Source organism: Nestor notabilis, unplaced genomic scaffold (assembly GCF_000696875.1).
Source record: "Nestor notabilis isolate BGI_N333 unplaced genomic scaffold, ASM69687v1 scaffold26263, whole genome shotgun sequence".
Classification (NCBI taxonomy): Eukaryota; Metazoa; Chordata; class Aves; order Psittaciformes; family Psittacidae; genus Nestor; species Nestor notabilis.
Window position 1 is genome coordinate 3,767 of NW_009921919.1, and position 24,724 is coordinate 28,490.

The 24,724-nt window shown below is 41.2% G+C and overlaps 1 protein-coding gene across 1 annotated transcript in view; it reads left to right on the forward strand.

Annotated features, from left to right (window-relative positions):
- Positions 1-24,724, forward strand: part of LOC104403286 (vacuolar protein sorting-associated protein 8 homolog) — a gene marked incomplete at both ends in the record, with an annotated part of 44,016 nt that overhangs the window by 3,763 nt on the left and 15,529 nt on the right. The window contains 14 exons of the mRNA XM_010011366.1: positions 919-1,012; positions 2,041-2,073; positions 3,488-3,542; positions 12,049-12,173; positions 13,351-13,437; positions 14,868-14,935; positions 15,564-15,717; positions 15,820-15,879; positions 16,727-16,834; positions 18,326-18,406; positions 19,524-19,694; positions 21,749-21,823; positions 22,706-22,741; positions 23,574-23,664. Coding sequence (XP_010009668.1) covers positions 919-1,012; positions 2,041-2,073; positions 3,488-3,542; positions 12,049-12,173; positions 13,351-13,437; positions 14,868-14,935; positions 15,564-15,717; positions 15,820-15,879; positions 16,727-16,834; positions 18,326-18,406; positions 19,524-19,694; positions 21,749-21,823; positions 22,706-22,741; positions 23,574-23,664 — 1,238 coding nt within the window. The remainder of the gene's footprint in view (positions 1-918; positions 1,013-2,040; positions 2,074-3,487; positions 3,543-12,048; positions 12,174-13,350; positions 13,438-14,867; positions 14,936-15,563; positions 15,718-15,819; positions 15,880-16,726; positions 16,835-18,325; positions 18,407-19,523; positions 19,695-21,748; positions 21,824-22,705; positions 22,742-23,573; positions 23,665-24,724) is intronic.

Here is a 24,724-nt window from a genome sequence, read left to right on the forward strand (position 1 = left end):
CTTGAACACTGCCAGGGAGGGGGCAGCCACAGCTTCTCTGGGCACCCTGTGCCAGCGTCTCACTGCCCTCACAGGGAAGAACTTCTGCCTAATGTTTAATCTAGATCTACCCTCTGTTTAAGTTTGAACCCATCACCCCTTGTCCTATCACTACAGTCCCTGATGAAGAGTCCCTCTCTGGCATTCTTCTAGGCCCCCAAATGTGAGGTACTTACTTATGCACCTCTGGAGAGATAAGAACTAAATGTTTGTGTGTTAGTTTTGGAAATCTGGCTTTGTGATGTTGTGTACTTGGCAACAAAACTGCAACTTCCTTGGGATTTTCCCTCTACTGTGTGTGTGCTGTAGTATAATGCTCCCTGGAAGTAACTGTCCCACTTAGACTAGTTACTTTTTAAAGTCATTTAACCTTTCGTACCAGATCAGCTGTGTTTTAATTGAATGTTATACTTTAAGCATACCTTCGGTTTTCCTAGGGGTCTGTATTCTGTTAATGAGTCTTTTCCAATAGTGTATGTTCTTTATATACTCAGCTTTAAAGGCTGAAACTTCCCGACTCACTGGAAGATTAATTAAAGAGTAAAAATGTTGCTTTCAGGCTTTATTAATAAATCTAAGATTTGCAGATATGTGCTTGAAACTGGCAAATTGTTTGAAGAACTTTTTTTTTTTTTTTTCTGTTATCCCCTGGGAGATGAGTTAAAAACCAATTTTATGCTGGCACAGAGGTACATAGCAGGCTTTGCTAATAACCTCATGTCCCTTTCATTCTGTGTGTGTGGGCCCTATGAACAGGAATGGAAACTGCATGAGTTATGATTGCATGCAGATTTTACCTGCTGGTTTAGCTGTGGGTTAGGCAAAGTCCCAAACTTTTATTCTGCTCTAATACATTTGGTTTATTTCTCATTTTCTTAGGAAGAAAAAGCTCCCAGATACTCTCTCACTCCATGGATCAGTTATACGGCTCTCACTTCTGAAAGGAATTTCTGCCCAAATAGTATCTGCAGCAGTGAGTGTCCTTTTCTCCTGGTTGCATTCATTAAGAAAAAAAAAATTAGCTTCTGGTGTGGAAGGGACTATGTGTGTAGCCTCCCCCTATTATTAGTTTTGGATAATACCGAGATGTTTGGTACATAAACTATTAGCTAGCAATCCCTAGCTAGTAGTGAATTGGGTATTAGCTGTGTCATTGCAACAGCAATATGGTAGAATTACAGAAGATCCTCTTTAACACTGGTTTGTGTTGCTAGGTATCATTAAACCTGGTGGGAAATGTTAATATAAAATGATAGAAGTGCTGTTGGTCTGCTTGCTTAAAGATGCTGGATACAGGTTTGTTTAATGCCTGCAGCGGGGACAGACTATACTCCTTGTTCTGAGCAGAGCAAGGAGCAGGTTTGCATGTTCCTGTGTCTGTGACTGCACTTGAGGCACAGGTGCAATAGAGCTGGTCTGTAGATTGTCCTGCAGGGGGAAGACTCCCAGATCAGAACTAAGGTGGTGATTTATTGTGTGATTTCTCAAGCGTGCAAGGTAGGCTTGTTAGAATAGAAGTGACTCATCCGTACAGTGTTTTGTAATGGCTGTGTGACCAGAGTCTCTGCAGTGTGCTGCTGCTGGCTGTTACTCAGGTTGATGGAGGTGTGGGAGAACCAGCTGCATGGGGAGCTAATAAGGTGTGCTTGAGAGGTGAGGGGGAAGTAGTTTTGCAGTCAATGTCTGTGCTGTGTACAGAGAGAATACTGAGAACTGTTATTAAGATCAAATTGTTTTGAGAAGAACACAATGACTTCCATACGGAATTACAGGATATTCTGTCTTTCTCTCCATTTCTGTGCACTTCCTCATCCCTTCTGGGTATTTCTAGGCAGTGGTTCCCTCCCTCAGCACTCTCTGCCCTGGTGGGACTATTAAATGCAACTTGTGTGATTTTTTTTTTTTTTTTTTCCCCTGCGTTTTGTGGTTCTAATGATGAGAGACATGCACAGAGCTGGAAGTTCTGTCCCTCTTAACTCATGACTTGTCCTGTTTTTCTAGGACAAAGTGGATGCTGGCTTACCCACTGCAATTGTAAGTACTCTAACAATTTTCAAGTTCTGTATACTTAGTTTTCATGCAAGTTTGTTAAAACAGTGATTTAGGACAGCTGATAAACGCATCTGCCCTCTTACCCTTACTAAGAATTTTCAGATATGAGGGGTGGGAGAAGCAGCATGAAATAATCTAGTTCCTGGGGGCAGAGTTCAACCTTTTTTACCTGCCCAGCTGCATCTCTGCTGATCAAGCTCCATGTTTTCCCCTTTTTCATGTCATCACCAGGGCTTGTTAGTTGAGTACCTAACCTTTCCTCATAGAGTAAGTATTCATCTGTTAAACACATTACATTTCCCTAGGTATTTCTTCTTAGCCAGTTATTGTTTTGACTCCAAACAAGTTTTTAGAGAAACTTAAACTGAAGTGCTCATAAAGTGAAGGGTTCAAAATCTCTACAGTTCTGATGTAAGCGAAATCTAACCTTAAAACATACGATTTCACTAAAAGCCTGTCTGAAAGATACTCCTGCTTAGCAATTTGCATTAAAACTTCTGAAGTCGTGTGCTAATTAAAATACAGCTGAAGTGAAGCTGCCTGTAGTTAGAGGAGAACTATTTTAAGGATGTGAAATACAGCAAGTATTTGTTCTGTCCATGTGAAATGAGTTTTAATATCTTAGAAAGAAACTAAAGATGTACTTAGTTGTTTTGACTGTAGTAACAGCAGTCCAAAAGAAATTACACTTCTTGTTTAAAAAAGGAAAAAGAATAAAGTCACATCTAAGGCAAAAGGTTGCTCAGCAAAAGTGGAAGCATGCTGATGTGCACGTAGGATAAAAACCTGTACTTGCATACTCCAGACATTAAAGTACTTAATTTTTTAAATCTGATTTACACTTGCTAAGAAATAAAAAGTAGAACAACATTATGTGTTTCCACTGAATTTTATTTAATTGGGTGCAGTTTGCAAGTGCAGTAGAGCTTTGGAACTATGTTTAATTCTGCATGGAAAGAAGTTGGAGTCTCTGGGCTTGCTGTGGACTGTCCTTTCAGGGGACCATCACTGCCCGGGGTTGTAGAAGACTTTGTATGTGGATGTAGCAGCTGAGTAAGAAAAACCTTCTGGGTATTTACACTCAGCTACCACACCAAAAGAGTGAGGCTGACTTTACAGAGAAGAAGTTTCACTCTGAGCATTTGAATTTCAAACAGCAGAGGAAAAGGCAGCCCTTTGAATATGAGAAAAATGTATGTGATGGTTGTTTAGGGGTAATACTTCTCTAGCTTTCACACAGAAATTGCTTTTCACTTACAAATTAGAAAATGGTTCTATCTATAACCTTGTAAATCTTCCCCTTTGGGCAAACTTTGCATGAGTGTAGTGAGAGGTTAAGTGGTGAATTTGTGACTGACATTTCTCTACTTTCAATCCTTCTGCATGTCTGTTTCAGGCAGCATCAAATCTGATCGCAGTGGGGACTTCCCATGGGTTAGCACTCATCTTTGGTAAGTTAAAAATAATGTTTTGAGGTTTTTGCATTTTAATGATCTTAAACCCCAAACACAAGGGAAACCCCCCCCAGCCTGAATTAGAATTGCAGGGTGGATTTCTTCTAATATGTTCTGCTTGTGCTAAATCTGATTTTCTTTCAGTAAAGAAATAAAGTACAAGTAATATTCTAGTTGCCATTATTTACATATTTTTCTGCTTTGTTGGGGATTGGCACATTGATATTGAGATATTTAGCTCTGTGGCAATTGTCTAAAGAGCCTTTTCTATCTTTAAATATAAATTACTCTATTTACATATGGAAGAAACCAGAACCAGTGTACAACCATCATCTCATACACTATTAATCTTCTTACTTATGACATAACAGCTGCCAGCATTAGGGAAATGAAAATGCCTTCCTTTGGAAGTAGAACTTCTGACCCACGGTACCTGCAGGCTTGCATCATAGGTTTCTCCTTCCCTGACTTTCCCCTGCACCAGTCACCTCCGTGTCCCTTTATTCAGTTATTTTTTCCTTCCTCTTAACACCAAACTTCCTTTAAGAAGTTTCTGAGCTTGTGCCTCTGGGTATCCAGCTTGCGTGCTGGGCAAGAACAGCTCTTGAATTGCTCCTGTCACATTGGGGTTTTGTACCTTTTGTTCATTCAGCAGCAAATTCTTAACAGGTTTAGATATTTCATTATCTTCTTCACTTTTCTTTTGAAGTTGGCTCAAATTATCCAAAGACCAAAAGTTATGAGGGACAGGGTAAACAGAAGGGTGGGAAAGACAGACTGTGTAAGACTCGCCTTCCTGGGTATTTAGACATTAAACCATTTGATGCCATTTGCTTACCAGTATTGAAATGATTACAGGATTTGCTTAACCTGAATATAAATAACTACTTACCTGCTACATTCAATACATGATACTACTGAGTTTTTACTTGTAGATCTTTGTGGCTTTTCTAAAATTTGTCTGATATGTGGAGATCTCCATTATCACTACTATGGAACACATATTTACTCTGATTTTCCTGTTGTGCTCTCTATTTACAGACACTCTGAAGTCAGTAAGCTTTTAAACAAGAAATTATTCTCTGCAAGTGTCATAGTAGAGATTATTTTTAGCATTTAACACTGCAGAAGGGGCTATAACACTCCATATAAGAATGCAAAGAGGAACAGTCATTCTTACCTTTGACTTAATTATTTCGGCATCAAATCCTGTTTAAGAGGATGGGCCACTGAATGCGTGAATGTTCAGGATGCTATCTTGTTTTGGGTGCTTGTTTTGCTCAATGCTAGTGTGTTTAAGTTTTCTTTTTTACACCCTTGATGACTAGACTAACACATTTACTGTTATTTTGGCCATGATCTTTGCAAGGCTGTGTAGTCTGTAGTTACTTGGTTCATTTTGTGGCCTCTAGGAAACCTGGAACAATGCCAGCTCTCCACTAGTTGTCTTTTCTTAAAATAGATGTCTATACTTCGAAGAACTTCTTTGCATGTTTGCAACAGGGCCTTTAAAGCTTTCTGATCTGTTGAAACATAGAAAGTTATTGTTTATACAGCCACGTATTGGGCTGTGTTATCCCAAGTGCATTCAGCAGGTTGAGGAAAACTAATACTTGCCTCTACTCTGCATTTGAAGGTCACATCTGAAGTCCTGGGTGCAGTTTTGGGACGCTCAGTGAAAGGAAGACACTGATGTACTGCAGTGAGTGGAGGGGGGTCACCAAGATTACTATGGGGCTGAAGCCATGATGCATGAGGAGAGGCTGAGAAAATTTGGTGTCTTCTGCATCAAGAGAAGGTGGCTAAGGGAATATTGTGTTGCTATCTTCTACTACCTAACTACCTAATGGAAAGGTATAGAGAAGAGAGACTCAGATCCTTCTCAGTGGTCTGTGGTGTTAGGTACGAGGCAATGGACACAAACTGCAACGTGGGAAGCTTTGATGAATTCATTGCTATGAGGGTGATGAAGCATTAGATAAGGCAAAACGAGGTTGAGGAACCTCCTTCCTTGCCGATATTCAAAACTCTTCAAGGCCCTGGGCAAGCTGATCTTGTTGACTTTGCTCGGAGCCGCAGATCTGGGCCAGAGACCTCCACAGCTCCCTTGCAAGTGAGGTTATTCTGTGAGTCTGTGCTGTAATTTAAAGGTGAGGAGGGATAAAAGTATGTCATTCAACTTTGTTTCAGTCATGGGCACAATGCTTCCTGGACTCTCTGTTCTCTGCTAAATTCTTTCAGTTCTGTAACTAAAACTTGGGTATGGACCCCAGAGCTCTCAGAGCTATCTGCAAAGAGAGAAATCCTCACAGGATATGGCTGCATAAGGCCTTTTTGTGCACAAAGTTTGAGGATTAATGTTCTGGCTTGGGTTTAGTCTGTGATTTAAACCAGCAGTTTGTCTGTAGACTGATCAATTTCTGTACTTTTTTTATGAAGAGGTTTTTCTGCAACGTGTGCTAATGAGGATGAGATTTACTCCCTCAAGTTTTGTAAGCTGTGTGCATGGCTGATACTGTACAATAGAAACATGACAAAAATGTAGGTCTATTTTGTGGTTGAATGTTGCTGATGTTCAAATTTCTCTGCATAATGTTGTTGTCACCAGTGCATCTTTTAACCCATTCTTTTTTCTTACATATATTTTACTTTATGTAGCTATTTAGCTTGTCTCTTCTCTGAAGTCCACCTTTATGTCTTGATTTCTCTGCTTTGTCATTTTAAGGACTCTTGGGTAGTTTTCATTCTGCTTTTTCAAATGCTTCTCTGGTGAAGTCGAGTCAGATTAGATGCCAATTCTTTGACATCCTGTGTTACAAGTGTTGGTAGGAAGGGATTCTGGAGGCCTGTAGTCACTCTGTGTTCGGTGCTGTCACCAGTCAGGGCAGCCCTGGCGTTGTCTAGCCAAGTCTTGAAAGACTCTTATGGATGGAAAATATTGCCCAACAGGCAAATGTGCGTGTGCACACTCCTCTGGTAACCTGCTCCAGGGCCACATAATCTTGCAGGGTCAAAAAACCCCCAAAACTAATATCTCATCTAAACCTCTTGATCTGCCATTTCTGGTATCTGCTGTTAGTTACATAGAATCACAGAATGGTGTGGGTTGAAAGGGATCTTAAAGCAATAAACAATCTTCAGATGTTTTTTTTCCTCCATCCTTCTAGAAGAGCTTTTTGCACTACTCAAAAGTAGTGTAAAAGTAAATCAAGAGATTTTAACACTACTCAAGAACTAGCCTTTAAACAGAACTTCCTGAAATGTGTTATTTTCATGGAGACTTTATGCTCTGGCCAGAAAGATTCTGTATAGCTAAGCTTTGTATTGATTAGTGTGGAACCATTTACTTTCTCTGTTGGCTGTAAAACTTACAGATAGTGTCTTGAGTCTTTGTTGAGGTGTGGGAATAACATGATATCTTGGGAGAACCAAAACACCTAAAGACAGCATTAAATCTAGATTTTGGGGACTGTTGTCCGTGGATGTTTTTTGATGTTAATGGGGAGTTGATTGGCTGGCTGGTGGTACCTGTTGAAAATAGTTTTACCAGTTACATCACTGTGAACTTCCAGTTTTGTTTCCTCTCAGATGCCTTTTTTTTAATGCAAAGAAGTCCAAATTTATAAACTCATTTTTCTTCACTGATTCCATGTGCATTTTAAACCACTTAGTTTTAAAACACTAGCTGTCACAGCATCCTCTCAGTTACTCGAATAAATCAAAAGGGGAAATGTTAGCAAAATGAAACACTGTCAGCAAAATCTGAAGGTTCTCTCTGAAGATCATCACATATATACTGTTTGTTACTTTGCTCTTTCCTTTTATATTGATTTCTGGCTTTTTTTTTTTCCCCCTCTTTTCCTCTTCTGGCTCTTTCTGTGTGGACTGAAAAGGAAAAGGTACAGTAACACTGCACTGTGCACGTACCCTGCATGAACAACTCCTGTTTTGCCCAGTTTGCATGTTTGCAATTTAAGATGCCAGATAAGCAGCGAGTAAGGCAGCGCAGTAACCAGTCAGTGGGTGATACTGCTGGCTGCTCTGGGAATTGGTTTTTGAATGCATGTGCATAGCACACTTTGAAAATTCTCCAGGCAAGAAAAGGAGAGGAACAGGTAAACGTGCTATTTATAATGTCTTAGGGCAGCAGGTCCATAGCTATCTGTAAAGGTATTAATTTGGGGCACAACAAAGGCTCTGCCATGAGATCACCATCCATCTGTTTCTACCTGACAGCTGTTAAGTGGGACCACTATGGAGTAGGAACCCACTTCAAAGAGCCACAAACCGGAAACTCTGAAACCTGTGCAAGCAGACAGCAACTTCTAAAAGCCCTGTTTATGCACCAGTTATGCTGCTAACGAGGGAGCAGTGGGTCCCTGATGTAGCCACAAGCTGCCCCACTTAACTCGTGCTCTGAGTAATCATTTCACTAGCTTAAGCTGAGGGCAGGAGGCGAGGAGCTCACCCATTAGCTCACCATCTATTGTCCTCCTTATCCCCCAACCCAAAAGGGATATACGCCCTGGGAGAGCATTTACTGGCACTGTGCCTAATAAAGGTGGGAGGAAAGTTGCTGTTTGTAACACCTGAGTAATTCTGCAGGAAATAAAGCAGGCCTTTCAAACTCAGGAAAGTCATGGCTCAAGGAAAGATCTTGATGAAAACCTGGTGATCTGAGAAGTGAGAGCTTCTGGAGTGCTATGTGTATTCCTTTCTGCTGGAAAGTGACTTCATATTCACAAACTTGGTTTTATTCTTTACTTGTAGAGCTGTATCAAAGTGCCATCTCATTTGATGCCAGACTTTGAGAACAACACACATAGTTATTGCCAGAATTTTTTTCAGATGAAAATTTGCTTTACGTCAATTGCAAAATTAAAAACATTTTTTGGCAATTGATAGCCACCTTTGCTTCTAACACCTGGAAAAAGCTTTTTGTGCTTAATCCTGAATATGCCTTAGTTAAAAGATGGTAATATTAATTTGGAAAATCATTAGGGTTATAACCTTTTGCTTTTATGCAGTTTTACTACTTTACCAGTTGATTAGTAGGAGCTTATTGATACAGGTGTCTTGCTTTGCTTTGGAAACAATTCCATCCATCTTATTTAATGGTTCCTCCTTATGTCATCTTTTCACTGGCTGGAAGGAAGAACAAGTACTAGCATGGGTTTCTGGGGTTAGCTTTCAAGTGATCATTTCTCAACTCTGAAAATGCATCTCTGGCATACAATGGGCACTTCCTTCTTAGGAAAAATAACTTGAGTCATACAAAGCATTTAATTCTGGGGCAGAGTGGGGTCTTGTTTATTTTGAATTGACACTGCGGGTGAGGGAAGAAGAAAAGGGATTTTAAAGTTCATGTAGGTGTACATATTAAGATGTGAAGCTGGGCTGAAAGCAGTAGTGATCCCGGAGCTGCTGCCCTTTTCTGTGTGAAAGCTGTGAAGGATTCTCCTTTTTCATGCTTTACAGGAAACAGGTTACTGATCGACTTACTGACAGGTTTAAGCTGAAGTGGAAGGAAAAGAATGTGATTCACCGGTAACAAAAGCAGCAGTATTTGTCTTATTTTAAAACATATTTCTATGGTTAGCAGATGGCTGTTTTGTAAATGAACTGTAATTCCAGACCTCTGGAATAGGAATTATTTCTTTGGGACCTGAAGGACACCGTCTGGAGAATACCTCTTGGGGGAACTTGTTTTCCAGCTGTAGCTCTGTGTTTTCTGAGCTTCCATGCAAATCTTCTGTGATTTTTCTTCTTTGACCCATTCTGATCTATGCCATGTACACCCTTGTCACAGTGATGTCAAGGTGTTTTCTGGTAGCATGGCAAAGGCTGATGTTTATTTCCATCACATGGCTTCTGCTGACACCTTATCCTAATAAGGAGAGCTGTGTGCAGAGGCAGCGGCCTTAATTTTGAAGTGTTTCCACTGCCTTGTGCTTGATTAATAGAAGTGGTGGCTGAAACACTCTGCCTGGCCCCTGGAGCAGAAGGTGGTGTGGTTTGCTGTTCCTCCATGGCACCAGACTGACCTTCAGGATGACTCTGTGCTGTGCTTGAATGGCAGATGCGATGAATTGCACGTTGCTTTTCTCACTGTAGTGATACTGAAGTAGTTTTGGCTCTATGTTTCTCTTACATATTGAATGAGGGCAGCCACTCACAGTGTAGTCACTTGAATTGTACATATCCTTTGTTTAGTTAAACATGAGTGTCAAGGCTTATACAATCTAGGAATCTATTCAAGCAGTAACTTGTGTGACTGTCAGAGCTTTTGGAGCTGCTTCTATACATGTAGGTTCAGCGAGTTTGAACCCTCACATTCTCCTTGGTTTTCAGAGGATTTTACCTTGAACAATGTCACATTCATGTGGAAAGCTAATGAAAAGTAGTGTTTTACGCAGTTTATGGTTATTTAACAGTGAAAAACAATCTACCTGTAGTTTAGATGAACATCTCTTACAGTAAAAGCAGTATCTTCATGAAATGTTTTTAAGTGTAAACAAGCAAATGTCAGTTCTCATTTGAAAATGCAACTCCCCTGTTCCTTGTCTGGCGTAAGCCAGGCTGCAGAGGAAGAAAGAGGAGGTGCTTCCTTCTTCATACAGGCACAGCAGGGCAGAAGTACGTGAAGAACAGGTAGCTCTTTCCAGAACTGCCCACACTGCTTTTCACCTGAGGAAGAGATAATGATTTTCATTAAGATGGTCAACCAAAGGCACCTTTCTCTTTTCCTCCCTCAGATTTCAAGAGCTCTTCAACATTCACAAGAATCCTGATATATCTGAGCACCCATAACATATGGTGTCTTCTTGACTACTATTGTCATGTTTTAGGTCTAAACTGACAGTTTTCTGTAATACCTGAGTCTTCCTTGTGCATTTGTAAGACAGAAGCATGGCCTTTCTGCCTCTCCCAGGCCCTGTTTCACTTGGTGTGCAGAACAAGGGGTGTTTGTAACACCCACTCTATCCCTACTACCTCCCTGCTAACACTACCCAGATTTTACAGGAAAAGCAGTTTTTTGCTTTCTTTTGGGCTATAACAGGAGATGAGTTTATTGAGGTAGATGCAGGAAGATAAGGAATAGAGTGGAACAAATATTTGAACTTGGTCCGAATGTCTTTTTTCTCACCCTAAACAGTGCTTTAGAGTAATCCATGAATTCAGGTACTTTTCTAGCTAGTGTTTATTTTGCTCCTCCCACTGATTACTACTCATACTGTTAGAATTTGAAAGGTGATTTCCACTGTGTGTGCACTCAGCCTGTGTGTGCGATCAACCTGTCCATGCAAATTGCTGAATACATCACTTCAGACTGGGGAAGAAGTGAGAAATAAATTCATGCTCTGTTTCACATTTAGTACATTGCTAGTAGTGCTGCAACTTGGAGAAATGTATCCTGTGCCTTGGGCAGTTCTTCCAGGGGGTTTCTGGTGCTCAGTTGCTGCCTGTTCCCTGGATCCTGTCCTTCTTATTCCTTGTTCAAGGTAAAATCCTGTACACAGTGTTATTGTGGAGCTTCTGATGTATTTCAGATTCATAGTGTTCATTACAACAGTCCCTATAAAACATCTTTTCTTCTTCCCCCACTAAAAGCAGGACAAAAGTGGAGAGAGGTGGAAAAAGCAGATCCACAACATTTGTTCTCTTTGAAGATCAGTGGACTGAAGCCAGGCAGATGGTTATCATTCATAACTCCTGAAGTGCTTGTAAAGCAATTTTTAGTCTCATGGCAGACACATACCAGAACTTGCATGACAAGAGTACTGTTGGTTGTTGTCTGCAGTGGGCAGGCAGGGCATGGCCATGCAGCAGTCCAGTCCCCTGGGAGGCTGTGCAGGCAGTAGCACCTCCTTTGCAGTAGCCTGTGTCTTGGGAAAGGAAGTTCTGTCACAGTGCAGTGATCAGCACTGCTTCCTTATCAAGTCAGACCTGTGTGCGTTAGAACTCATCAAGCATTTTAACTGTGCAGCTTGGGGACACAAGCTCATTTTCCCTCCAGCTTCTGGCCATTATCCGTAAAACTGAGGAATAAAAGTTACATAAAACTACACTTAGAAGAAGCATATGTTGGGAGTTATACTTGATGTTCAGATCAGCATCAGAAGTATAAGCCTCAGAAGATAGAATTAATTTTCTATCATCTTCCTTGCTGCAATTTAAGCACCATTGCAGATCAATAAAAGGAAAGCTACCTCTTGCTTTGATTTTTCTGGTAGTTTCTTGCTCAGTTTGTAATACCCCTGCATTGCCATATTCCCTGTGCCTGTTTTGTAGCTTTAAAAATAATCTTTGTATTTCTCTGGCAGACAGTGTCCCACTATCTCTGTACTAATATGTGCTCTCATCTTGTAAACTCTACAGAACTCAATTGTAAGCCTGTGAATCATTGATGTACCCCCAAGTGAATTGTGTATGTAAATAATTGCATGATGTTAAATTTAATCATTGCTCTTTCTTTCTCTTTAATTTCTTACTTCTACCCTAGATCAAAACCAGGCTCTTCGGCTGTGTCTGGGCAGCACTGCTGTTGGGGCCCAGTATGGGGCTATCTCTGCTCTCAGTATCAACAATGACTGTTCGAGGCTCCTGTGTGGCTTTGCAAAAGGACAGGTAATTCCCATAGGATGAGATGGTCCAGTGCCCTGTCCTAGTGCATTACCAAGAGATTCTCCAGAGGTGACAATAGCTCCAAGCCAAACACATTCAATATGTAGCTGTTTATTGGTTTTGTGTTGAGAAGCAGTATGCGTGGCTTGATCTGCCCAGAGCTTTTTTGGCCAGCCAATTCCTGCATTCAGTGACCTAACTCAGATAAATGATTTGGGTTGGGTTTTTATAGAGGAAATGGATAATGCAGAATATAGTGAAGGATTCAGTTAATCACAGCTCGTTGTGGCAAATGTCCTGCTCCTGATAAACTGAAATGTGCAATGACAGGACAACCAACTTAGTCTTCCTAGGTCACGTTGAGATTTATGCTTTGTAATTAAAGCTAGTTTTTACTGTGGTGATGACTTGAAATTCTTGAAACTCATATCTAGCCCCAAAATTAATTTTTACTAATACCATAAAAATTACTGTTGTAGTCTTGCACCCTTCTCTGAACCTAAGGAGAGAAAACAATTCCTAAAGAACAATTATAAGACTAAAACTAAAGCAAAACGGATAGAAGTTAACTTGGTAAAATTGTAAGGTCCATGGAACACAAAGAAGGATGCTTTGTTTTTCTGTTTAGTTTCATTTCCCTTTGCTTCTTTGGCTTTCACATCCGTTCTAGATAAAACATGCTCCAGTGCCTGTGATAGGGCTAAATGAGACACTGCTCCAGACCATGTGGAAATACAGATCTGATCCATGCAGAGCAGTGGCCTGTTTTAAATGATACTCAGATGAAATATTTTGGAGCAGCACTTCTGAAACATCTGGTCTATGAGACATTGATAGATGTTACATGGAACCATATAAAACAGTATTCCCAATAAAAAGTTTGATTCAGATTGCCTGAATTTAATATCCAAGCTCAAGCCAGGCTGTTTACTCCTACCTGACCTGTCATGCTGGGCGAATGCAGGAGCAGTGACAAGGTTCATGGTGAGAGTGTAAGCAGGGAAGTTAACTGCTTGTAAAAATAGCGTAGGAACAGATTTTGGATCCACTCTCCTTGATATGAAGACCCTATTAACCTGGGATGATATTGGGAATATAGAAGTTTACCATGTACTAATGCACAAGGTAATGGAGAGAGCCCCTTCACAGTAAACGTGTACTAAGAACAATCTGCTTGCAGATCACAATGTGGGATCTGGCCAGTGGGAAGCTTCTACGATCAATAACAGATGCCCACCCCCCAGGAACAGCTATTTTGCACATCAAGGTAACAAACACTACATGTATTCATTCTGTGATTCTATGATTCTATACTAGTTTCTTTTTTTCTCTTAAACACACTTGTGTTCAGTCAGACATGTTGACCTTCCTTGTGTGGAACTTTTAGGTTTATAGATGAGAGCAGCTACCTAGGAGCTATATGGTGATAGTATCCAGAGGTGAGAAAATGGAGCAGAAAATCTATTTTAAAAAGAAACTGAGTGTTTTGAGAGCTGAAGTAATTGTATTGCTGGGGGTTGTACTGTAACAAACAACAGTCGCTGTCTGTTTGAGCTCCTCTCTCTGATGCCAACATTTATGAGGAATTAGTTGCTAGCATACATTTCTCTAAAACCTGCTGTGATTTGAACCAGATACATGGCTTACCAACTTTAAACTTAAATGAATCTGAATTGTAGAAAGTAGCTTCTGTCAGCAGTTTTTCCAATTACTTGTTGGGAATGTTTGGATTGAAAGAGAAATCATCTGTGGCTTCCTCTTCATCATAGTGTTGTCACACACAGAAACTCATATCTGATTTTGTACATGTCTTTGTTATAAGTGGACCTCTTCCACCAGAGCGTAATGCTCCTTGGCAGCCTGGTCAGAGCAGTGACACTGGTGCATCACACAAATTCTTCTCTCTCTTCTCCTTTCCTAGACCTTGTTTGAGACATCCTGGATGCATAGTGTCACACGGAACTAGTGTAGTGGGGCATGTTGCTCAAGGACAGGTTCTGATGTACTGGTTGGTCTCACCTGGCTAACCAGAAATGTTCTGTGGATGTGAAGGTGCCCTCTTCCATGCTTCTGTCTCTGCTATCCTTGCCTTGTGCATAAAGATGGATATTCCCCTGTGCCAGGTCCTCTGCTCCTAGTTGTCCCCCTTCTCTGGCTCATAACCTGGTGGCAATACCAGCATTGAAGGGGACTCAGGCACTGCTATAGAAGCCAGATGCTTGTGCTGCTAGATGCTGGGTTGTAAAGTCCTCTAGAGCAGTGTCTCAGCTGTGGTTGTGACCCTTTCTTATTTTGATTATTTGGTATCATTAGTAGTTCTGGATGTTTCTGATTTTGGTCTGTTTGTGGCTGCAATCAGACACCAGTGCTGGCACCAACTCCTGGGCTTGTGCTGCTCTAGTGGTAACACAGGTTTTGGTATGCTTTAGTTCTGAGCTGCAATAGAAAGTAGTTGAACTTTGGTAACAAAATCTAGCAGTAGGACTTGCTGGGGGGGTGAAGATGAAACACAAACCCTTGCTTTTCTCACACATCATGTAATTGCCTCAGCTCTGCATGTAAAATATGTCTTTCTGGTAGATACAGTGCTTGTACTTTTGTGTGCTGTTAATAATGCCACAGATATATTTTTCTATCCTTTTTTTTTTCCCAGCAGTTTATTTCTTAGTGACACTTCTAATCTAATTATCTGCTCAGTTTACAGATGACCCAACGCTTGCAATTTGCAATGACAGCGGAGGCTCCGTATTTGAACTGTCATTTAAGTAAGACAATAACTCTTAAGTACCTGTAGAAAGTACAAGAAACTAATTCTGGGTCATAGTTTCTAAAACCCAAGCAAAAAAATTCTCACTGGAATAAATATGCTACTGTCCGAATTTTGAAGGTGTGATTTAGGGCTGCAGTGTAATTTCACAGCTGAAGTAAGATGTTATCTGGCAGTGTGATAGCAAAGAATAGCCTAAGTTATTAAGGTATCAATCAGTGTATTTTCCAGAATCTTGGCACATTCCTTGTGGGCTCTTGGTAGTTGCCATAAAAGTGCTGCGTCTTAGTTTTCCTTATTTTATTAGTGAGAGCTGCCCTGCAGTAACTGCTTCTTTTCTTCTTGGTCTCTTCAAGAGAAGGGACAAGGAGGAAGGATTGACAGTCTAGGGGATCCGATCATGTCCTGGAATTTCCAGGACATGGAATAAGATCTAAAGCAGTCTTGTCTGTAGTTGAGCAACTTACGTGACTGCTTTTAGTGACAAACTAAAAGTGATCCCTGGAGTTGTGTAAAGGACTTCTTAAAAATAGTATTTACGAAGGATGGCTCTTGAGATTTCATGAGGTTGTTGGGTTGATCTCTTCTTGATAGCTGGCCACCAAGCTGATTTCTTTTCTTTGCAGGAGGGTTATGGGAGTGAGAACATGTGAATCTCGATGTCTCTTCAGTGGCTCGAAGGGGGAAGTTTGCTGTATTGAACCATTACACGCAAAAGTTGAGCTGAGAGACCATCCTATCACCCAATATTCACTGCTAGCCATGGCCTCCCTGACAAAGGTAACTTGCTGCATGCAGAAGGCTTTGTGTAAGAAATCGCGAAGGAGAAGTTTGCTGGTATATGCTCAAACTTTTTAATTTGCCTTTCTATTTTTCTTGAAGATACTGGTTATTGGCCTGAAACCGTCTCTGAAGGTGTGGATGACCTTTCCCTATGGTCGTGTAAGTAATGAAGTCAAAGATCTGCTTTTTGGATTATGGCTACAAACGGTTTCTAAAGTGAAGGGGATGAGATTAGGTCCAGGTCTTTGGTATTGTTACTTTATCAGCATGCAGTAAACTCTGCATTGTGGAATTGCAGTGATAATCTGTTGGTCTGATGTGTGCAGTTTGTGGGCAGAGAGGAGGTTAAAAGGCTGCTTTCAGCTCTACCTCTGTGAAGATGCTGAATTTCTCCCCTAAGTAGGAAGGGAGTAATGAAGAAGCCCCTTAGCTTCTTGTCTTCCCTGCTGCAGCCTGAATGCACCCACAGGTGGAATGTTCACCTGATTATGGCTGCAGTCACCTCGGACTGGGGCTATTGCTTTACATAAGAACAATACAACAGAACCCTTAACAACAGGGACAGAAACGAAGTGGAAACAGAGCACTCAACAGTCTTCTGAACTCTTGATTATGTGCTTTCACTAGTTGCTGGTTTAATTCCTCTTGGAAAAGCAGCTTGGGGAAGATGTGAGAATACTAGACTGCAAGAATGGAGTCAAGGCTGCTGGCAAGCTGCAGCTTGTTTTAGTCCATCAATCTACATGTGAGATTGGACCTACGGTATGCAGCTAGGACACAGGTTTTGTTCTAACTGGCTGTCCACTTTGCCAAGAGGCACATGTTGCCCCTAAACCATGTAGTTGGACTGAAGAGCACAGCTCCTGCTCAGCTACCAGCAGACCAGGAAATTGCTTTGCAGCCTGTGTGTGTACATGGCAAGGTCATTGAGTATCAGCTGATGTGGCCTGGAACTGAGGTTCTGCCCTGCGTACCTTAAATACTGTCTGTGCTTTTTGTCTAACAGATGGACCCTTCTAGTGTCCCTCTTTTGGCATGGCACTTTGTGGCTGTACAGAACTCTGTGAACCCCATGCTTGCATTTTGTCGAGGAGATGTTGTTCACTTTCTTCTGGTAAGCCTTGGATGTTTTATGCTGCTTTTCAGATAGTAATGTCTTATTCACATATTCAGCTGACTGAGCCTCTGTCTTAGTGACAGTATGGTATATGTGCATGGTAGGGATGTCTGCAGCTTGCAACCAGCTTAGGAACACATACATGTTGGTCATTGCTCTTCAGCAAGCAGGGGTACCCTTCCCTGAGAATCTGGAGGTATGAGCTTTATGCATTCCAGAAGTGTTGATTTGCAGCTTATCTCATTTCTACTATAAGTAGAAGAATGTGAATTGTTTTCAGGGAGACTGTGTGAATTTGAGATACCTTTTTTTTTTTTTTTTTTTTTTGCTTTAAAACATGAGTCTGGAAAAAACTTGTATAAACCACTAAGAGTCAGCAGCTTTCAGGTCCTGTTGGGATGTGACTTTAGAGCATGCTGCCTGTCCTGTTTAGATCTGCGGAAGTTACACGTGCAGATATGTTTGAAGATGATTTCAGGTCTGATTTCAGTATAAGAGCAGTACCTAGGCTTCAGTAAATGGCATTTTGGCTTTGGAATAGTAACTTCGTTTCCCAGCTCTGCTGTCATCTTGGACCTTAAGCTTTGCTCAAGCACCCAAACATTGTGTTGTCTGGATTAAATCCTCTTTCTTCTCTATCCTCTCTTCTGATAAATCTGGGGAGAAAGAAAAGGATGTAGGTTTAAGCCTGTCTTGCTGGAGATGTGCATGTAATAGTATGAGCTTCTGCACAGATACCCAGCTCGGCTATGGCCAGTGGTCCTGCTCTGCTTATGTGTTACTAAACAGCAGCCATGTTACTTGAATTCAGGTCCCATTTGCTGTACTTCAAATTGTCAGAAGGTAAAACCCCTTATTTCCATTCGCAGAATGCTTTTTTTTAAAATGATGATAAATTAAAGCCAGTTTCATATCAGTGTTCTGTAGTTCTGACTTTAATGAGCAGAAAGTACAGTAGTTCTGCATGGGCTGAAAGAACCCATGACTGGCAGTTGTCATGCAATATCTCCCTTCAGTTCAGTATTCCAGTGGGACTAGGCCTCTTGGGAGTCAGTGAATGAGAACCAGTCCTCCTTTGGTGCTCTCTCTATGAGCTCTGGAGGCTTGCACCCATTTTAGAAACTGAATTGCCTCAGATAATACTTGAGGTGGGGCTGAAGAGAATAATCCCTTCAATGCATGTAGTGCCAACTTGTTTATAGCATCCAACTCTTGTAGAACAAATAAATAGTTTAAAATTGACCCAGCAGAGGGCATGTATTTTTACTGCCCCCAGCCCAGAGCCTTCCTTTTCCTCGCTTACATGAGTGCTTTTGAAAGTGAGACATCACACTCCATTTGAGAAGTGTATGTGCTGCTACTGCACACTCAATGTGTCTGAGTGGAGCTCCAGATTCCTGGAGCTGGTGTGATGCCCTCTGGGAAGAAAGAATTTGAGCTGAAGAAAGTCTCTGAGTTTGAGTCAGACTTGTCCAATTTCTCTTTTAGGTGAAGAGAGACGATACCGGTGCAATACATGTCACAAAGCAGAGGCAGCTTCATCTACACTACGACCTCATCAACTTTACTGTGAGTCTCAGTAGTACAGAATGGTTATTTTTTCTGGTTTGCACTAGTTTTCTCATAAATGTATCTCAATAGCCCTTAGTTCTCTACCATTGGCTTTACAAATGTAGCATAAGAAGTGGATGTGTTATGTGGAGCTACCTGAACCAAAATGCTCTTAAACCTGGGACTCAGTGGAAAACCAGCACAAGCGAAATAGCAAGTAGTAGCTAAAGGATAAAAAATTAGTAGCACGGAGGCAACAATACTCCTTTTTCTTGGAAAGGAGGGTTAGTATTTTTGAGGAAATGTTTTCAAGATCCAGAGAGAATCTGGCAAGAAAGTTCCTAGGGGTTTTTTTGTTCTATATTCTCAGTAAAAAGAATGCAAGCTTCTGTGTAATTGGCTCAGTAAAATCCTAGTGTTTCCATATGTGAGTGTTTGCTAAAGCACCAGAATTGTTTGATGCTTTCAACACCAAAAAAAAATTGTTTGATTCTTAAACACATTTACAGAATACAGCGAGTAAAGCATGAAAGGCCAAAATACCAACACAGACATCCACATCAGCTGGAATTTGAAGTTTGTAAACAAATATGCTCAGCTGTTTATAAAAAATACTGTAAAAGTGGTGTAAAAAAAGCCTTTTTATTTGCAGGGTTTTGAACATAAAAGTTCATGCCACAGAACGTGAATGACAGGGTTTGAGTTAAACTTAGATGTGCTATTCCTCTTTTGAATGTGTCCTGATGCCGTATTTCCCTCTTAAGGGACTTGAGAACAGGCGTTGAGGTGCTGTAGTAGGCTTGGTTTTCAGGCCTTCAGACAGAAAGTGTGCTAGAACATAAATAGTGCACCAGGAGGACAAGAACTCTGGTGGATTGCCGTTTGTCTCCAGATGTTCTCTCTAAGAAGGTTCCCTGTATTTTTTCTCAGTATAAAAGCTGATACTCCAGAAGGATCCTCCCTACCTTTACCTTTGGAGTTATGCATGGGTGCTGTTGTGAAGTGACAGTGTATAGTAACAAAGCTACTCGCCATCCTAGAATTTCCAGTATTGATACTCACAGATATGGCCAGAGCCTGTTTAGTTTGGCTTAAATTGTGTGTTGCTGAAATCTGTGCTTTGTTGTTTTTTCAGTGGATAAACTCACGGACAGCAGTGCTTCTGGACAGTGTGGAGAAGCTGCATGTTATAGATCGTCAGACACAGGAGGAGCTGGAGACCATAGAGATCTCAGAAGTTCAGCTAGTGTACAACAGCAGCCACTTCAAATCCCTGGCTACGGGAGGCAATGTCAGCGAAGCCCTGGTAGGCCCAAATTGTCTGCTTGTGTTAGGCAGCTCTGTTTCAGGTATACTCTAATTGGAAGCCTGGAGCTTTGGAAAAAGCCTTTTTGAAGCATCTCAGAAATCATACATGGTATTGATGTGGTCAGCTAACAGACAGTTCATGTTTCTTTTTGTGCACTGGTGTTTTTGGGAGCTGCTCTTAAGTTACCAAGCTTTGGAATACTTTGTACAGGAAAAAAAGCTGATGTACTTTATTCTTCAAGAGATACCTATAGCCTTTTGTACTTTGTATGCCACAGATACTCTGCCATAGTAGTGTCTGTGCAGTACATGTTCCCTGTCCTGGAAGCTGCAACAGTTCAAACATTGTGTTTTCTATTTTTGCCTGTTTTGTTTATTTGTTTTTCTTTTATTTTGATTTTCATGCTTGTTAGTTATTTTGTTGCACCCTGGCCCTTGTGGTGTCTGGACATGTTTTATTTCTGAAGTAGGTGTTAATTTCAGTGCCTCCTGATATCTCCAGTAACCCACATGTGCCTTTAGCAAACTTGCTTTGATGTGGTATTTGTATTGCCATAGAATTGTGGAGGTTTTTTTGAAGTCATAGTTGTGGGAAGAGTTATTGCTTTCAGTAGAGTAAATGTTTGTGTTCTATTTTGGAAACAGTTTGCCAAGAGTGTGTGTAGGAAAGGGCCTTCTATCATTGCATTCAAGCCTCCCAGTGCTTCCTTCCCCAGAGATAGTACAGGAGTTCTGAAATTCCACAGCTGGACAAGATGGTTCCTATTCAATTCTGCTATAGCCTGTGAGATTTGCTGTGCCAAACTACTAGCAGAAGGCTTATGTGGGCCTATAGCAATTGCAAGCCCAGTGTGTGGTCATGGCTCGGCTCCAGAAGTCCAAGGAGAGAAGTGTTTTCAGTGCAGAATGGCAGAATTTCATAAGGGAGATCTCCCTGTCATGGTTCTCTTTAGCACCAAAGAAATAGTGCCTCTTCCAATCTGATTGGACAGATCTATGGAGGACTCTTTGCAGCCTTTTAGATCTACAACGTTGCTGCTTATCTGGCTTTCACTGCTTTGTCTGCTTCCCACAGTAGTACTGTTGTCATTATTTCTGCTGCAGATGCATATTGGGGAAGAAAGAGTCAGAAGGTGGAGTCTAGTCTGAATGAGCTTATATACTGCCTGCTGTGTGATCTGGAATTGTGAGGCACAACCTTACAGAACACAGCTATAGGTTGGCACTAAGGTGGTATATGAGCTGTCTGTGCTGGGATATGTCATTACTTGGAGTTTTGCACTCAATTCCAGAAACTCTGCTGTGTTCTGTGATGACTTCTGGTGATTATCCTCAAAGCCAGAGATGTGTGGCTTGAAAAACTGGCAGGCCCAAAGAAGTGCTGCCTGTTAAAATGCTATTGTGATTCTAAGAAATGCCTCTACTTAATGAAAGTCCCTGGGATGGACACAACTTTTCAGCAGTGGGAAGAGATCCAGGGAGCTTCGCTACCTGACCATACTGAGAAAAGCACAGGACAAGTAACTCTACGCTGTGTAACTGTGCAACTGAGTGGGAAGCAAGCACTGCCCATGGGGTAAAATCTCAAATTTTGATGTGATCCTCCATTTCTCATGCCGTTTGAACACTAGTTACTGGCATTCAAACTTCTGTTGTGGCAACTTCAACAGTATTCTTTCCATCTGTGTCTCCTACACGTTTGCTCTTGAGGAAGATCTGTGAAGGAGCAGATGGCAAGGGAAGAGCCCCCATACCTTTTTTTTCTTGCATCTGAAGATAGACACAGAGCAATGCTTGAGGGTCCTTATGATTCTCTCATGTTTTCTGGGCAACCAGAGCTCAGTAGCACTTCAAGCTGTATTCACAAGCAGAAAGGAGTGACAGCAGAGCTTTTTTACTCTCTGCTGCCCAGCAATCTGTGGTGTTCTCTCCCAGTCCTCATTTTGATGTTTGAATTACAAAGTATGTCTAAAGTTCAAGTGTGTATATGATTCTTGGGAAACTAAAAACACAAAAAGGAGTTTTACTTGTATGTAACTTTCTTCCCTGTAGGCACTGGTTGGAGAGAAAGCATGTTACCAGTCCATCAGCAGCTGCGGTGGTCAGATCTTTTACCTTGGAACTAAGGTAAAGGTGGGGAGTTTTAAATGAAAATACAGGTCATTCATTGTTAATAGTAGCTCATCTTCTGGAGAAATGCAGTTTTTTATTCTGTGGAGATGTGGATAAGGGATGGGTTCTTTGTGCACTGTAGAGTCATCATAATCATAGACTGGTTTGGGTTGGAAGAGATCTTAAAGCTCATCTAGTTCAAACCCCCTGTCACGGGCAGGGACATTTTCCACTGGACCAGGTTGCTCCAAGCCCCTGTGTCCAACCTGGCCTTGAACACTGCCAGGGATGGGGCAGCCACAGCTTCTGTGGGCAACCTGTGCCAGAGTCTCAACACCCTCTCTGGGAAGAATTTCTTCCTAGTATCTAATCTAAATCTATCCTCTGACAGTTTAAATCCACCCCCCCTACGTGTTGTGGGATTAAAGAAACATGCAATAATTTGATTTTAGCTGAGGTATGGGCTAAATGAGACATGGTCACAGTTTCACAGCATCTTGGTTTATGCTGCTTCAGGGTAGACTTAGCGTTACATTACTGACATCTCTCCTAAGCTTCAATTTTTCTGTCCTAAATGCACTAGTGGGTAAACAGAAGAAAATAAGACAGCAGGGAAAACTAGACTCTGTTGCATGAAATGATGAAAGGAATATACTATTCACTTTCCCTGTCCTGCAGTGCAGGCTGTCTGTGAAAAAGAGAGAGGTGGCTTATAGGGTGGCATGTGGAAGTAAGGGAAGAAGTGAGGGGCAGTATCTTGGAACACGTGTTGTAAGGCCATGTGAGGAATTATTTTCTATTAAATATGAACATCCAATTTATTCCTGCCATGCTGAGCTTGAGAATTGCTTTACTTAGTTTCATCTAAATAACTTTTTTTTTTCCTTTCTTTTCTAGTCAGTTCATGTCATGACATTGAGAAGCTGGAGAGAGGTATGTTGAGAGGAAAACTGTACAGCTTAGGTTTGAATTGCTTGAGAGGAGGGAGGGAGCATTTGTGAAGCATGTTTTGCGCACTGTACTCAGGATCCCTGATTGCTGCATGCAGCCAGCACTACTTTCCAAGTTGGGATGCTGTGGGACTCCTGCTTGCATAAATTTGCAGGCTGAATGGAGACCTTGTTCTCCCAAGCAAGACATAATGCTTGCCGTGTGTCATCTTCTGCTAACAAGTTACTGCGATGTATGGCTTTGGAGGACTGAGTAAATGTAAGCCTTCTGTCTGCCAGGTAATACACAGGAGCAGAAGGAAATCTGGTTCACTGTATTTTGTCTCCAGCTACTGCAGGAGCCACATCATAAAATCTAACACAGACTACTTAGAAAGTTCACTGGATTTTAGATCCTTGTTCCTCTTGATAGAAGATTAACTTTGTAACATCATTTCTCTGACAGCTGAAACGTTATCAATTTCTACATTAAATTTCTTAGTGGTCCATTTATGCCTATTTGTTCCTGTGGTGTTTTTTTCAGTTTACAGTATGTTTATTCGATGTATGCATGTTCTCTCTCAGACTCTGTTTTGCAAGGCTAAGCAAAGCTCCTTTATCATTCTCTTGTAAGAACATCTTCCCATTCCTTTCTTCTTTCCTAGTCACTGTTCTTTGTACCTCCTCTCTGCTCAGTATCTTGAACTGTGGCACATACTGTTCTGGGTAGGGTCTTACAAATGACATGCACAGTGTCACTGGGAAATGCTGGTCATAAATTGGGAGGGGATCTCCTTTTCTGTAATACTAAGGTCCAGTATTACTTGTTATTTTAGAGGGTTGACCACCTTCTGAAACAAGAGCGTCTCACTGATGCCCTGGCTCTAGCTTGGTCTTTTTATGAAGGCAAAGCAAAAGCTGTAGTAGGTAAGTTTGGGTTTTCTACTATTTTTTTATGGGAGGGTTTTAACCTATGCATGTACAGAAATCACTTTTTCAGGGGGAGAAAAAAAGATAATTAAGAAGAGAAAGTAGGATGTGCTGCTTTGGATTTGGCAGAAACAAGTTTTATGTGGTTTGATTAGGCTTTTTGAGAGTTGTAGTCTCATTAGCAGCCTGCTGTTTTCAGAAGAAAATCAGACTTGTTCTGTGCTGTGATTCCTGTCTGTTGTCACTTTGCCATTAAGGAGGTAGATCCAGGTGTTGAATATTTAGCCTGCTAAAATATTACTTGAAGGTCATGCATGACCTGTAGGTAATTTTCACTGCGAAGTTCTGTCAGCTCTGCCAAGCAGGTACTTTCATTTAAGTCTCTTCTGACTATACAACTGACTGAAAGAACTGCTTTGGCACCAGTTTTCCTACGAAGGAGGAAGCTTTGTGAGCATTTAGCTTGTTATGATAAACATGTTAATTATGCCAGAAACTGCCACTTGAATGGTCTGACTTGGACTGGACACATAAACTTTTCAGCAAATAACTTCTGATGGTTTTGACAGGTGAGACTCAAGTTCTTGGGTTAAGATCCTCCTACTGTGAAATTGCTGGTATATCAAGATGTGTCTTGTTTTAATGAGTGGTTAGAATGCAATTAAGCAGATAGTTTTTCAGTATTCAAAGAATTACTGTCTTTTTAAGTTGGCATTTAAGAATTTTTTTTTCCCCTTATAGTGCACTTAATTCAGCTTCTTTGCATCAAGGCGTCCTCCAGCAGTTAGCCTCATGTACGCAGTCTTTGACAGCCCTCAACGTTAAACAGCACTCTAGTCTGTTCTTGCCATTCCTATGCTGGAACAGTCTTTACATTGGGAGAATAGGCTCTTCAGAAGATTGAGCTAAAAGTAGAACACAAAACTGTGTATTTAGATATCCTGACCTCTGCATCTCGAGGGTAATGGTGTTAGCATCTTAACTGTGGGATTTTTGTCTTTCCACTGATAGCTTAGATGAGAAAAGCTTCATGGTTTTCCTTTTTGCCCTCATTCTT